The sequence below is a fragment of the Phoca vitulina genome, unplaced genomic scaffold (assembly GCF_004348235.1).
Source record: "Phoca vitulina isolate PV1807 unplaced genomic scaffold, GSC_HSeal_1.0 scaffold1, whole genome shotgun sequence".
Taxonomy (NCBI): domain Eukaryota; kingdom Metazoa; phylum Chordata; class Mammalia; order Carnivora; family Phocidae; genus Phoca; species Phoca vitulina.
The window spans coordinates 53,697,492-53,713,521 of record NW_022589704.1 but is presented as its reverse complement, the minus strand read 5'-3'; the positions used below and the strand labels follow the sequence as shown (position 1 = coordinate 53,713,521).

Here is a 16,030-nt window from a genome sequence, read left to right as displayed (position 1 = left end):
TTTTTAGGAGGTGCCACAGACACTTTCTTTTCAGGGACAACTTCTTTGGGAGCCTCAGGCACTTAAAAGATATTAGTAAAATTACATTTAGGGGTTATGAAGATGTCTGGAACAAAACATTTTCAAGAGCAGAAGGGTTATATCTTCTTAACTGAGGTAAGTGACAAGTACCTGTAACAGGTGCAACTTCAGGCTTTTTAGGAGGCACCACTCGTGCTTTCTTTTCAGGGACAATTTCTTGAGGACCTTCAGGCACTTAAAAGATATTAGTAAAATTACATTTAAAAATGATGAGACCACTAAAGCAAAATATTTTCAAGAGCAGAAGAGTTATATCTTTTTAAACCTAAGGTTGATGACAAATACCTGTTACAAGTGGGACTTCCAGCTTTTTAGAAGGTACCACAAGCACTTTCTTTTCAGGGACAACCTCTTTGGGAGCCTTGGGCACTTTGAAGATATTAGTAAATTTACATTTGAGTCACAAGGATCAACACAGACAAGAACTGCATTTATACATCAAAAGACCTTTCAAGTCTAGCCAGGTGGTTCTTGCTATTGCCCTCCCTACCCCACCTTAAATAAAGGGTGGTTTAGAATGTACCTTTGACAGGTACAACTTCAGGCTTTTGGGGAGGATGCACTTTCTTTTCTGGGACAACTTGTCTGGGCGCCTCTGGCACTTTAAAAATATTAATATTTTTACATTGAGGAGTTAGAAGAATCAGTACAGACAGGAAACACATTCATACAGGAAAAGACATTTCCCCAAATTTCTAAGCTTCCAGCAACATATACCTTCATCATGAGGAACTTCAGGCTTTTTGTGAGGAATCACATATGTTTCCTTTTCAGGGACAATTTCTTGGGGCACTTCCAGCACTTTAAGAAATTAGTATTTTAATATTTAGTGTTATGAAAATCACTAGGAACAGCAAAATATTTTCAAGACTACAAGAGCTATTTCTTCTTTAGCTTGAGGGCATGGTCACTTGTACCTTCAACTGAAGGAGGTTCTCTTTTTTTGGAAGGAGCTCTCTTTGCAGGAACAACTTCTTGAGGAGCTTCAGGCACTTTAAAGATATTAGTATTTCACATTTAAGATGTAAAAGGATTAGTGAACACAGTAACCACAATAAGTTGGCAAGTGTAGTTTTCTAGAAGTCTCTTCTCCCCTTGCTCCCCCAGTCAACTAAGTCTTAGGGGTTAGTGGGATCCTCAGGAAGAGGTGCTCACCCTTCACTAGCACTTGGCTTAGTTCCTGTGACACTGTAGACCCTCCTTACTAAGCATTTGTTGAATGAATACTTTTAATAGAAGAGGTTTCTATTTGAATAGGACCACCCACAAATATTTTCTCTTGAGAGGGAACTTCTTGGGCAGCTTCAGGTGTTTGAAAGATATTAGTATGTTTACATTTAGGTGTTACAAAGAACATTAGAAAAGCATAGTTGTAAGAGCAGAGGACAGATAATTTCTTCTTCAGTATCCGTTTGCAAGTATCACGTACCTTTTATAGGCAGAGGTTCTGGCTCTTTAGGAAAATCCTCAGATACTTGCATTTCAGGAGCAACTTCTTTCATGGCTTCTGGCACTTTGAAGATATTAGTATCAAGCTTAGAGGTTAAGGCATCAGCGAAGACGTTAGTTACATTAACTACACCAAAGTGGTATTTCTGGCTACAAGGGCGCTTCTTTTAAAAATTGGATGATGTATAAAGTCTCGAAGAAAGGAATCAAGTCCTAATTGTCCTTGTTTATTATTCCCCAGCTCCCTAGCACCACACACATAATTGCCATTTATTAAAGAAATGAAAGCAGGAATGATAGAATGATTGATACCTTTACTGGAAGGTGTTTCAATTTCAGGGGGAGCAGCCATGGGTATTTTCCTTACAGGGACAGCTTCTTGGAGTGATTCAGGCACTTTAAAGAAATTAATACATTGAACTTCAGAGTCATGAAGAGTTTTAGTCCTAACTCCACCTACAGGAATGCCCCAGACTGGGAGACCTTCCTGCTCCCCGCATCTGATTCTTTAATGACAGGGTGAGTACTTGATTATCAGGAGCTACTTTCTTGGTCACCTCAGGTACTATCAATATTAGTAATTTTATTTCTTGGAATAGATGTATAGAAAATTAGATCATGGAAAATTAGCTTCAAGTGAAAAAAATTGATTTTGTATAATTAATGATGCACTTTTAGCTATTAATTTGAGGAGAACATAACAGCTTCTTTCTTGTCTGGATAGGCTTCATTTTGTACCCTTACCTTAGGCACTTTAGAAAGGTATTCGTTTTTCAAATATAGGAGAGAGGAGAATGACCCAAAGATTCTAGACTGAAAAAAATCATGTCAAAGTGTTTGGATGTCGCTTAACTTACAGAATATTGTGGATATCGTAAAGAAATTCTTATGCTGGATGTCTTAAAACTTTTTCATCTTTAGAATTACCTAAAAATATTCAAAATGGAAAAATGCAGGACTCTAAAAAAATAAAAGATAATAAGAGGAACAACTAAGTAGTCAGTGCAGAATTCCAATGTTAACTAGTTTTAATTGCCTTAGTTTTAGAAGGCTCTCAGGTGGAGACCATCCTACAAAAAAAACTGCTTGAAGTTGAATTTAATATTTTATTGTCTTTAAGTAATGGTTTTCTGAGAATATTTCTATACTTAAGTCTTATGGGAAAAGAATTATTTTAAATTCATATGCTTATGTTTAGTAGTAAGTTTATTTTATTAAAAAAGCAATTCCAATGGGCAGTTATATTATCTTCTGAAATTTCAACCCCATGGAGAGTTAAATTACTGATTTACAGTCTACAGCCAAGCACCTCTGTCATTTGATGGCACTGATTTCTGCTTTAAAGGGGGAGTGTTAAGCCAATTCAATCTAGTTTCAGGGATACAAATATTATGGTGGTCTTAGGTAGATTTTTTTTTTTCTAGCTAGTCTGATATTTTTCTTTTTTTTTTTTGGAAACAGTAATAGCTATTTTTTTTTCTTTTCTTTTTTAAAAAAATTTTTTATTGTTATGTTAATCACCAAGTAATAGCTATTTCTTATTGAAGGATCCATCTGGGTCACATCTACACATTCTGTGTCTCCATATATTCCCTGAAGACCTCATAGTTAAACTTTATAGCCCAAGCATCTTCCATTTAGATAAGTTATAGATTTTTCCCTCCTCTATTTTCTCTTGAATAACTCATGGGAACATGTATATACCCAGTTGACCTTCTGCTTTGGGGGACCCACTTCTCTGAAATGACTTCCTTCGTAGTATCTGGGGCTCTCAAGATATTAGTATATTTACATGTGTTAAGTACAACTACAATCATGAGATATGAAAGTCAGCTTTCTTTTGGCTTGTACCTTTTGGTGGTGGTATTTTTCTTCTTTTAGCAATAGGAGCTTGCCGCTCTGGGAGACCTTCCTTGGAGACTTCCAACTCTTCAAAGATATTAGTATTTTTTAGTTGAGAAAAGGCAAAGACGTGAAGACACAACGTATTTAAAAAGTTAGGTATATTAACAGATATTGTAACTTTAAATTAGAAATTTAATTTTTGTTCTAATTGTTTATCCTTGTACATTGTTTAGTGGGACTTTTTTTGGGGGGGAGGCAAGTCATAGAAAGTTCCTTTTCTTGGGTACATTGGGGGCCCTAAAGATATTAATATTTTAGTGTTAGAGGTTCTGAGAACCTACACAAAACACAACATATTTTGCAGACTGAAGAAGAAAGATTCTCTTTAGATTTTCGTAACTAAGAATTATACCTTCAGGTGGAGGATGCTCTGGAATTTGGGGAACAGCCTCAGGTAACTCCACCTCTGGAAAAACTTCTCTGGTCGTATCAGGCTCTTTAAAGATATTAGTAGGTTAACACTTAGAAGTTGTGAAAATAGTAAATTATATAACACACAATTTTTGAGTCTTGAATCCAAAGTTATTCATCCAAGTTTGATGTTGCTGAAATGTACCTTTAGTTGCTGGTGTTTCTCTCTTTTTAGGAATAGTCACATATATTTTGTCTTCTGGAACAGCTTTCTTGGGTGGCTCAGGCACTTAAAAGATATGAGTATAGTTTTAAACAGTGAAGGAAAAAGTAGAGCTTTTAAAATCAGCCCAAAATAAATTTTCTTCAGACTAGATCATTGGTGTTATATACCTTTTGCTATTTTGATTTTCGTCTTTGGAGGATGAGTCACAAGTACTTTTTCTTCTGTGGTGGATTCTTCAGATACTTCATAAACTTTAAAGATATTAGTATTTATACAATTAAGGGCACTTCAAGGCAATGGCGAACAGTATTAAGAAAACATAATACATAGTACACCCTCATCACCCAAATTACCAGTAGTACATAGACACAAACTAGTGACAAGAACACATCAGCTAAGAGAAAGCCTCATTCCCAGTTCTATCATATAGAACTCTCATTTATGATGATAATAAAATAGAGGAATTCACTGGCCAGGGACTATATAATTCTTCTATTTTGTCTCCAGAAAGTTATTGGCAAAATTGTCCTTTGCTCTTAGTTTTGTCCATAAAGAACAGGGTTGATACTGAGTTGCATATTGAGAATTCTCCTACATTTGACCTACTGGAAATTCATATTAAGTCCTTCCCTTTCCCAGGAACCTAGTTGGCTATAATTTTAAACCATATCTGGTTTATGGCTATGTAGTTTAACAACCATGTAGGGACTGGAAGCAGAAAAGAAAAAGAAAAAGAATTAAATCTTTGAAAATAAGGCAGCTGAAGAAAATAAAGATTTCTCTAGCTTTTAGAAAGGAAGACTGGCTGGTGGCAATAACCTAACTGAAGCATAGAAAGGATATTCAAAGGAGGGAGTCATCATATATATTTATCCCAACCTAGTATTACAGACAAAAAAAAATGGGTTTAAACAGGGAATTTTTTAGATCAAAATAAATGAAAGAATATCAGAACTATTGGTATTTTTTAGATTAAAATAAATGGAAGAATATCTTGAGTACTGGCATTTTCACTACTCAGATTATTGAATAGTATTCTATTCAGAATATTTTATTATTCAGATTATTTTACTCCTCAAATTATTTAATCATAATTTTGCATAAAAGCCAACGAAAAATGGCTTAGGAATTCTTTTGATGTTGTAATGGCCTTATAAATCTATGGTCATTTGAGCAACATTATCAAAATGTTTCCAATGATGGCTGTAAAGAGTAAAAAAATAATAAAGGGACATTTTAATTCTATAAAATCCAATTAAAATATTATTATGAAGTTAAAGTTACTTCATGGCCTGAGAAAATAAATTGCTTCAAAGCAGAAGTTATTTGTACACAGAACAGGTTAACAGACAAGACAATGACAAACTCAAAAAAGCAAACGACTTCTCTAAAATTGGGCAATGTTATAAGTACAGGACTATTTATTTTTTAATTGGTGAGGAAATATACCTTGTCTGAGACAAATAACCATTTAAATTATTTAATTTTAGCCAAATATTTTTTTGGCATGTTAGACATTGATAAGATATTAGTATACTTATTTTTAAAAGCTATGAAGACAAACACAAATGAAACCAAAGAGAACCACCAGTTTTTCTACACTCACTGTATATCGTTGTGTCTTCAGGAAGAGATTTTTCTTCTTGAATACTTTTCTTAGGCACTTCAGGAACTTTAAAGATATTAGTATATTAATTGTTATAAATAACAAGTATTCTAAGAATATAAATAAGCAAAATACAAGGATTTAACATCACACACATTCACTTTAAACCATGAATAACTAAACAGTCATTTCATGTCATGATCAGTTTCAGTGTATACCTTTAGTTGGTGGAACTTCAGGCTTTTTAGGAAGAGCATCATGAACCTTTTCTTCTGGAACAATTTTCTTGGGTACTTCAGGTGCTTTAAAGATATTTATTTTAAAAAATATCATCATCGGGTATAAAATATCAAGACAAAAAGGGTTGATCTAACAAGAAGAATGCCAAGAATTCCAAAATCATAAGCCAACTAAACACACAGTCAGTGCATCTCTCTAGATTTGCCTTGTTGATGAATTCTTGATTTGTCATATTAAAAATACTTTGTCTTCAGGTTTTAGCATCATTTTCTACTGTTATCTGGAATGTTTGTTTCCAGAGCTCCTTGACAATAGCTTCTAAAATAAATTATTTTTGAAAAGAAGTTGAGGGGGTCAATATCATTTAATTATGGCTAAAGAAGAATATCAACAAAAACAGTAACAACTTTTAGGCTGATGCCTTTGAATCCAGAGGGACATCACAAAATGGAGGATTGTTATAGAACATAAACTGAAGTTTACATAATTCAGCTGTATTGTGGCATTGAGGGGAGAAAGATCTCTCACTCTCTCTCTCTCTCTCTCTGCTCCATAGTAAGTGAATAAAAGGGGGTTTTAGTGGTAAATCAGCAAAGGTGGGTACCTTTAGCTGGTGGAAACTTGGGCTCTTCAGGAACACGTACTTTTTCTTCTACCACAATTTTCTGGGGCACTTCAGGTACTTTAAAGATAGTAATAATTTTTTTTTACTTTTAAACATTCATAAAGATTTGTAACAAGCACAACATAAGAGAAATGTAAACACAAAACATGACATGGTCATAATATGAAACAGAGCTATCACTTTATCACATATATTACAGTACTTAAAATGAGTTGAATTTTGATAACAAATATGACAACAGAAATCCAGAAGAATTTCCCATGTTAGAATCGTAAGAACGTGACAAGAAAAATTAACAAGACACCTTCTCCTGGTGCTACTTCTGCTTGTTTTGGTGGAATAATTGGTACTTTCTCTTCAGTGATAATGTTCTTAAATAATTCAAGGACTTTAAACATACAAGTATATATTATTTATTAGATATTTTTTATTTCTATTGTAAAATTCAAGAGGTTCCCAAAAATGAACAAAGCAGGGACATTAAACACATAGTCACTATGTATTTATTATTACTAGATGATTGAAATTAAGAATTAAAAGGAAAACCTGGATTTATCAATAAGCATGTTAGTGAATATACAATTGAATAGTACCAAAGAAGGAAACTTAGGTGCACTATTTGGTTAATAAGGATATTTACTTTGGGTATTTTAGGCATAACAACAGTGACTTTCTCTTTTGGTATTACTTCCTTTGGCCCCTCAACCCTTTTAAAGATATTAGTTTGTTTTAGAAATTCCAAAAACACAAAACACAGAAGAAAAACATCAAGAACACAAACTTGTAATGCAATCAAGTTTCGCTAATGAAATACCTTTAGCTGGTGGCTCTTTTTGAGGAACAACTTTAGTGGGTGGTTTTTTTGGAGGGATGATTTTCTCAGATATCTCAGGCCCTTCAAAGATATTAGTGTTTAGATTTAGAATGAGTTCTTGAAGTATGAGGGAGCACTACCAATACAATTAGTCCAGTGAGAGCTCATAAATGCTTTATCTACTTATATTTTTTGAATTTACATTACACTTCCAAGAAAGACGTTGATTTTGCTAAATTTCATCTATATTGTAGATTTACTATGAATAATAAGCACACACACACACATATTCCTTCATATTACACACATATTAATTTGTGCAAGATCTGGAGTGGTACCAAAGAGAATTTATTTGTATCACGGTTTATCCTCAAAAAATACTAGAGAGCAGGTGGTGTTACCAATGCTTCATTTGCTTCCTTAATGTTATTTCTCTAATGAAAATATAAAATGGCAGAAACTTTTGATAAGCAATGATCAGTTTGTGAACAGCTGACTCCTGTTAACAAAGCATAGTTGTTTTGCCTGAACATGTAAATTTCTCAGTGAACTGAGGAGCTTCTATTTCACTCAACTGATGACACTGGTCAGATATTTTGGCACCTGTAACAATCATTCTTAGCTGGATTCAAGAAAGAATCTACAAATTCATACAGTGAGCTCCTTAGATAAGTAGATATCAAATACCATTATCTTGTCTGCTAAAATTATGCACCGTAAGGTTAATCTCTACTCCATATTAATCTTTGCATCAAATAGTTGAAGCTCATGCTTAAAGCATTCCATGATGTTAACTTTGAAAGTAAGTGGGTTTCTAGTGTTCCAAATTGGACATGAAATGCACTTAAAAAAATGAGTTAGAGCAAGGTATAGCAATTTGTAATAGCAACGGAATTCACCTATACCTTTAGGTGGAGCTTTGGGTTTTTCATATACTTCCACTTCTTCTGTCTCTAAAACTTCTATTACCCTATGGACCTCTTCAGCTCTGTGTACTTCTTCGAATCTAGGTCGTTCTACTTTGATGAATTCTTCTACTTCATGGAACTCTTCTTCAAAATATTCTTGAACTTCATGGAACTCTTCTTCCTCAAGCACTTCCACTGGTGTTTCCACTACTTCTAATTCTGTTCTCTCTCTTACTACCTCCTCTTTGTGGAAGGCAACTGATATTTTTTCTTCAAGGACGGTCCTTCCTAAAAGAGCATCTACTTTAAGAAATTTTTTTTTAAACACAGAAGAAATGAAGATATAAATTCCCAAAATACAGAATGAAAACAACTGAAAAAAAAGGCTTTCATGCAATAATACGTGAAGATATGGAAAAGATCTTTCCAAAAATACCTTTAGCTGGGGGAACAGCTTCTTTTTTAGGCACAGGGACTTTCTTTTCTGTGATTTTCTTTTCTGGGACTTTCTTTTCAGGCACTTTAAAGATATAGTTTTAATATTTAGGACTATCAAGAGCAAGTTTTCATAGACAAAAGACAAAAAACAGTCAAGACACAGAGACATCATCTTTTTTTAAATTTTTAAATTTTAAAAAAAATTTTATTTTTTAAGTAGGCTCCAAACCCAATGTGGGGCTTGAACTCATGACCCTGAGATCAATAGTCACACACTCTACTGACTGAGCCATCCAGGTGCCCCCAACATAAAAATCTTAATGAAAATTATTAACAGGAAGTTCAGTTTTAAAACGGAATATGTACCTTTGGCTGGAGGTGGCTCTTTTTTCTGAACAGGAACAGTTACTTTTTCCTCAGGAACCTTCTTTGGCACTTTAAAGATATTAGGCATTTCAGTTAGCTGACAATACTCAATAATGAATGAAATAAAAATGGCAAAAACAACATCTTTATAATAATCAAAGCATAAGGAGTCACTCTGTATTAGTGGACACCAATTTTACAGACAATAAAGATATTTTCCCAGATCACTTATTTGTGCTAACTAGATAAGACGAAGACACGTCCACAGGAATCTGTGCTGTTCTATTTTTTTTTTTTTTAAATACTAGGGATTACCAACATTGCACCTACTTCTACTATTTTTAGCTTGATGAAGACTTTTTTGAAGTGATTACCATAATAGAGTATCTAATACAGGTGTCCTCTTCCTCTGAGCACTATTTTATCTGCGGGGGATGCCTACTGTGATAGGGACAGCATAAGCTTATCTGTGAAGAGCACTCCTGAAGCATTAACCTAACTAGGAAGCAAAGAGAAGTAGATATTTTGTGATAACCTTGAAATGCTTAGACCAAATATTAGAAAGGATGTGAGGCTCTTTAAAATAGTTATCATCCAACCATTAGAACAGATTTTTTTCCCCCTACAATATAGTATACATAATTACAATAACGTGAGAAAACTATATATAATGGAATAAAATTTATGAATGGAATGTGGGGAAGAAGGGTCTATTGTTATGTATATAAGCATAGAGAGATGCACTCATTAACATTAAAATTCTCAGCTGTTTAGAATGAGAAACTTCTGGAGTAATTTATACACACACAGCCACCATTAACATAATCATCCATTAACATTCCAAAAAAGGCTAAAGATATGAAATGGGTTACATTTTTTTACTGGTCCTCAATCAATTTCAGAAGTTTGCTACTTAAGTGACTCTAAGAAAGCAATCAAAGAAGACATTTCTGTTTTGTTTTTTTTTTAAAGAACGTTAATTGGAGCTTAAAGACATTATTAATTGAGATTTGCTATACCTTTAGCTGGTGGTGCCTCCACTTTTTTAGGAACAGGAGTAGGTGCTTCAGGTACTGTTTTCTTAACCACTTCAGGCACTTCAAAGATATTAGAGGGACATTTTGAAAAATGACATTCAATGAACAGAACAACACCCATATATGCAAAAAATAACACAAAATGTTGACTTATTTTTAAAAGATATTAGCAACCTAAATGGTAATTATGCATATGCAGTAGTGACTGTAAAGGTGGAAGGCTATTACTTCTTAATCCTATTAGCAAATGTAATACCAGTTATGCAGGAGCTTGCCACAGTCTTCAGGAACAATAGGCTAAGAATTATTCTAAAAAGTAAACAACACAGAAATAGATTTCCCCCACTTTAATACAGAATAAAAAACTAAAAACGAGAAACCTAGGAGAAAGTGTAACAATAGGGTCTGGCTAGGGAACTTTCAAGTGCCGATAATACAAGAATTGTATTGTAGATGCAGTAGAAAAGTTGGGCAGGGCACTTCAGGTGCCATTAATTATTGATCTTCAACTTGTCATTAATAAGATGTAAGAAAAGTATACTAAGGAATATTAGATTTAGACTTATGCTGAGAAGGATTTGGACCACCATAGATTTTAAATGTCCAACTCCTAAAAGCAGCAGTACCTCTAGGTGGCGCCACCTCCTCCACCTCTTCTATGCTAGGTGGTTCTTCAGGGATCTCTTCTTCTGGAATAGGCTCTTCCGGCTCCTCATACACTTTAAAAAAGATTATTATTTTGTAAATTAGAATTCTCTTAAATATTAGACTAAAAGGGTATATCTGAAAATGGAGGTTGTCTTAAACATAGGTAATTCATAGCTCAGCCTTTCCAATGCATGTACAAACTCACTAGTCCTTGAAAAAAATCTACTGAGTCTTCAAAATACGTTAGGCCCTTTCTAGAATTTCAGAATAAAAAAGATGTCAGAGAGAATTTATTTGAAATTATTATTATTATTTTTAATGGAGGTGGACTTGTTCGAAGGAGAACATTCAGTTAGGTGTAGACGTCAGATTTTCTGTATCAGCTACTCAGGCTTAACTGGAATTTCTTTTCGGTAGGTTTATCCCACTATTACCAACCAAATCATTTGACGAAAAATTCCCCATGGCAAATACAGTTTCCTTTCAAAGACTGTCATTAAAATGAAACAAACAAACCAACAAATTGGCTAAGCATGTAAGAAAGGAGAGTCAGCTGATTTTAATTTGCCTGCCCAATTTCTATTAGGTAAATAATGATTTCTTTTAGAGTCTGAATATGTTTATTTTCTGAAGTGAAATGCGCATTTGCCTCCTTCCAATATTAGACAATGATAAGACAATGATGACCTGGAAAATCTATTTTCTTAGAAAGTCATCTACCTTCCACTGGTGGAACTTCCTCTTCTTCAAGGAGAACGATTTGTCTTTCTTCCACTTTCTTAGGTACCTCAGGAACTTAAAAGATATTGATCGTTTTAGGCACTTAAAATGCAAGAACGAATGAAGAGTGCATGAAAACCAAGTTTCCCCGTTTTTCAACACAAGGGAGTAAGTATCAAGATACACATGCATAAGATGAAACATGGAGATTTCACAGAATCAATTAATAAAACAAAAATAAAGAGGTGTGTGATTTAAGACTAAGAGCCCATTTAAAGAGATATTCTGCCTTTTACTGCTGGAGCCTCTACTTTTTTAGGAAGAGCAAAGGGGACTTCAGGGCCTGGCTTCTTAGTTACTTTGGGGTCTTTAAAGATATATTAGTTGAATGTTTTTATTTTTTAGAAATAACATACGTAAGAATCAACATAAAACACACAAACAGAAAGTGCAAAAATTGACCTAGCACAAACATGGGTGCACCAGAGTCACAGATGGTTAATGGCAATGACAGACCATACAAGGCAGACAAGCGTTTACGTCGAACATCTGTGGGGACAGCATAACAGTTCAACATCGGTCCAGCAAACACATCCTTGTTTGGGTGATGTACCTTTGGCAGGAGGAGCCACTGCTTTCTTAAGACCAGGAGGAGGCACTTTCTTCTCTGGTTCAGGTTTCTTAAGCACCACAGGCACTTTAAAGATATTTTATTTTATAATTTAAGTTGCACAAACACAGAGACGATAGACATAGCAATAATACAAGTTATACTAACAAATACTGAAAGAGGACACTTTGACTCTTACAGACAAAAGAAAGAAATGGCAGCGTTTAATGTGCTTGGGAATAGTAGTACCTGTGGCAGGAGGAGCCTCCTCTTTCTTAGGAATGACTACTTTCTTCTCTGGCACTTTCTTCTTAACCTCAGGCACTTTAAAGACATCATTTCATGATAAGAATTTATTGTGAGGGACAAAAAAGAGAGAACGCAAGAAGTTCACACACAAAGACCACATGCAACAGTTGCTCAGGATAGAGTTGTAGGGCAAGTTGGGAGCCCAGTGTTATGACAGAAATAGGTTTGGTAGAGCGAGGAATCAGCAACCTACTTGAATATCAGAGGACAGATGCTGTCATTTCATCCATTTAAATGTCTCTAGTAATTTATTAAATCATTATTTATAAAGTATTTCTGAACCCTTGAAGTCTAATAAAGGATCGGATTTACTATTTCATTGATTATGACTATTTAATCTGGTGGAGGTGTTACGTTTAAGTAGTGATATCATGACCTTTGGCAGAAAATAATGAGCTTTAAGGTATAAATATATGGACTTCATTCTGTACTATGAACTGATCTGGATAATTCATTCAGTGATAGAACACTTCCACATATCTTAACTTTATTTTATCCTCACAACAATATCTGAGCCCACTAGGACTTATATCAGTCTCCCCATTTTATAGGAGACAAACCTGAAGCTCAGATTGGTTAAAAAACTTGCTCAGAATAATACAGCAAGGAACAAAGCCAAGGCTAAAATCAAAACCTGCTGGGCTGCCATTTATATGTATGTATCAGAAGACGTAAGCTATTATTCAGTGTTTTGATAAATACTTCAATCATTTTTTCATTTCATCCTGGTGTTATAAAAGCAATTCATATAAATTGTTGAAGGATGAAATTTAGGAAAATTTATTCATTATATTTTTCAGGTATCTTTTTGTGTAGATAATTTAGCTTTGCAGAATATCTATATGAAATGACAGGCCACTAGGTAGAACTTCTGTGGCAGTTTTGGGGACAATCCTTTTATCTTTGTTCTTGAATGCTGCTTTGCATCCAATGAAAAGTGGAAATCAGTGTTCCTGAACATTTTTAGAAAGAAAAATGTGACTATCTATTTTATAAATACAACTTTTCCTAAACCCCAATTCCACCGTAATTTTCTGGTGAAGCTATGGATGAAGAATGTGTATTCACTTTGGGGAGGTATACCTTTGGGTGGTGGAGGTTCCACTTTTTTAGGAGCAGGAACAGGGACTTTCTTCTGAGGTACAGGTTTCTTTGGCACTTCAGGCACTTAAAAACATTCATTTTAAGACATTAAAAATCACAAGCACAGTATTATATATATCACAAAAAGACAAATGAGAATAAGACCATAAACAACTAAATAACATTTCATATCATTAAATTTGAAAAGACATTCAAATCATTTCCAAGAGACAGACACACACGATAGACACAATAATGAAAGCACACATGTCTGGAATGCTTTCTAAGATTTAGATGTTAGACAACATAAAGAGTGAAGTATTATAGATAAAGCTGGAGATGAATAAAAAAAGATGGAAAGGCAGAATTCAACACAAAAGAGGCCTGGACTCTAAGAAGAGTTGCTATACCTCGTGCAGGTACTTCCACCTTAGGTTTAATTTCTGGAAGAACTTCCTCTTCTTCAGGTTCAACTTCTTCCTCAGGTATAAATTCTTCCTCCTCAGGAGCAACTTCTTCCTCCTCAGGAGCAACTTCTTCCTCCTCAGGAGCAACTTCTTCCTCCTCAGGAGCAACTTCTTCTTCCTCAGGAGCAACTTCTTCTTCCTCAGGTAGAAATTCCTCTTCCTCAGGGAGGACTTCCTCTTCAGGAGCAATTTCTTCTTCAAATGGAACTTCTTCTTCCTGAGGTAGAGCTACAGGAACTGGAACTGGCTCACGTTTCTTTGGCACTTTAAAGATATTTATTCAATTGTACAAGTGTCACTTGTATGTACACTATTCATGACAATGAGACAACATGAAAAGCAAATATTCTGTGATCATAGAGGCATCAATTGTCATCAGATTCAAGGTCATGAAGCATTAATTGTAATTAACAAGGCTGAATAATACCGGTTAGTTTTCCTTTTTGCCCTGGTTCTGTTTGAGATTAATGTACCTTTGGGTGGTGGAGCTTCCACTTTTTTCGGAACAGGTATTGGCTTTTCCTCTGGGATGATCTTCTTGGGCACCTCTGGCACTTTAAAAATATTATTTGTCTTTAAGAATGTGTTCTTTTATATGTCTTAGAGCAATATATGTGAAAACAATCACCTAATATTTGTAGTAAGACAAATTTTTAAACAAATTTTAAATGTTATGGGGGAATTTGCATATGGACATATATAAGTGGAAGGGTTTTTTTTTTTTTCATGTACTTAAATGATGAAGTAATGTACCTTTTGCAGGTGGAGGCTCTACCTTCTTAGGAACAGGAACTGGCACCTTCTTCTCAGGCACAGGCTTCTTGGGCACTTCTGGCACTTTAAAGAAATTATTTAGAAAAAAAATGTTACACAACATAAAATTTTGAGGTTAAGAATAGTCTAAAAAAGATTAAGATATGGTACTAAAAGTATGACCAAGGTATTTCAAGAAGCATTTTATCTTTAAAATAAAATCTTTTCTTTTCCATAAAGCAACATTAAAGAGGTGCATCCCCAAAGAACACAGAATTGAACCAGTTAATTTTTCCTTATATGCAAATGTGAAGTAAAAAAGTTTCTGCGAGTTCATGTACCTTTGGCAGGTGGAGCTTCCACCTTTTTAGGAACCGGTACTGGTACTTTCTCCTCCGGTACAGGTTTCTTGGGCACTTCAGGAACTTTAAAGATATCAAGTAGGATTAGTGTCAGATTTTTCACCCAGCAATTTTAGATAAGATATCCAGCAATTTTAAGACTTTATTGAAGCATCATACAATTTTACTCTTTAAGATTGATAAGAATAATAGCCATGAAACAAAGGCCAGGAGATGCACAAAAATTTAAATAGAGAACACTGAGAAAACATAGACCGGTGATAAAGACAACATACAATGCCTGGGAAATGGTGATTTTGTCCATTTTGGTATTATAATAAGAATTTACTTTAAGAACTTTCCACTAAAGAGGAAGAGCCAAGCACTCAGCATCAACATGCTTCCATGGCAAAATTCAGAGATGAATACATGGCAAACTCTTCCTATAGCCAGTTGGGTGGTCCCTGTCTTGTTAATATTGTCATGGGGAAAGCAGTGATACAGCTTGTCAAGTTCTACTACATGAGTAAATTATCACATTATCCCACTGATGGATTATAAAGAGATGTACCTTTAGCTGGTGGAGGCTTCTCTTTTTTAGGAATGGGCACAGGCACTTTCTCCTCTGGCTTCTTAGGAATCTCAGGCACTTTAAAGATATTGTTTATTGGTAAGTTCTAACTACTAGTAACAACACATCTTTATAAAGCACAATTAACATCTCTAACAACAGAAAGCAACACACACAAGGTTGTGAACTCAGAAGATAGCTAACGATTTCTATGCAGATTAAGGCCTACGTTATGAATGGTGGTTATACCTTTTGCTGGCGGGGCTTCCTTCTTTTTGGGAACAGGAACAGGTTTCTTCTCTTCTGGTACAGGTTTCTTGGGTATTTCGGGCACTTTAAAGATATTATTAAGAATTTTGGAATGTTGCATACAAGATATAAAATGTGAAAGGCAATGGCAGAAATCATACTTCAGCATCAAAAGTGTCTGTTTCTAAAATAAGCAGAATTGGTCGTTGGTGCTAATACACCCCAGAATCTGA

At 34.6% G+C, this 16,030-nt stretch overlaps 1 protein-coding gene across 1 annotated transcript in view; it reads right to left on the bottom strand.

Annotated features, from left to right (window-relative positions):
* The window catches only part of TTN (titin), a 269,983-nt gene that overhangs the window by 127,178 nt on the left and 126,775 nt on the right, over nt 1-16,030 (bottom strand). Inside the window, exons 139-161 of the mRNA XM_032407124.1 lie at nt 15,798-15,881; nt 15,549-15,626; nt 14,978-15,061; nt 14,637-14,720; nt 14,357-14,437; nt 13,827-14,147; nt 13,417-13,500; nt 12,274-12,348; nt 12,028-12,111; nt 11,415-11,489; nt 10,673-10,765; nt 10,029-10,106; nt 9,010-9,078; nt 8,642-8,725; nt 8,203-8,493; nt 7,298-7,378; nt 6,463-6,540; nt 5,837-5,920; nt 5,619-5,684; nt 4,180-4,263; nt 3,992-4,075; nt 3,788-3,871; nt 172-255 (exon numbers count right to left, since the gene is read on the bottom strand). Coding sequence (XP_032263015.1) covers nt 172-255; nt 3,788-3,871; nt 3,992-4,075; nt 4,180-4,263; nt 5,619-5,684; nt 5,837-5,920; nt 6,463-6,540; nt 7,298-7,378; nt 8,203-8,493; nt 8,642-8,725; nt 9,010-9,078; nt 10,029-10,106; nt 10,673-10,765; nt 11,415-11,489; nt 12,028-12,111; nt 12,274-12,348; nt 13,417-13,500; nt 13,827-14,147; nt 14,357-14,437; nt 14,637-14,720; nt 14,978-15,061; nt 15,549-15,626; nt 15,798-15,881 — 2,310 coding nt within the window. The remainder of the gene's footprint in view (nt 1-171; nt 256-3,787; nt 3,872-3,991; nt 4,076-4,179; nt 4,264-5,618; nt 5,685-5,836; nt 5,921-6,462; nt 6,541-7,297; nt 7,379-8,202; nt 8,494-8,641; nt 8,726-9,009; nt 9,079-10,028; nt 10,107-10,672; nt 10,766-11,414; nt 11,490-12,027; nt 12,112-12,273; nt 12,349-13,416; nt 13,501-13,826; nt 14,148-14,356; nt 14,438-14,636; nt 14,721-14,977; nt 15,062-15,548; nt 15,627-15,797; nt 15,882-16,030) is intronic.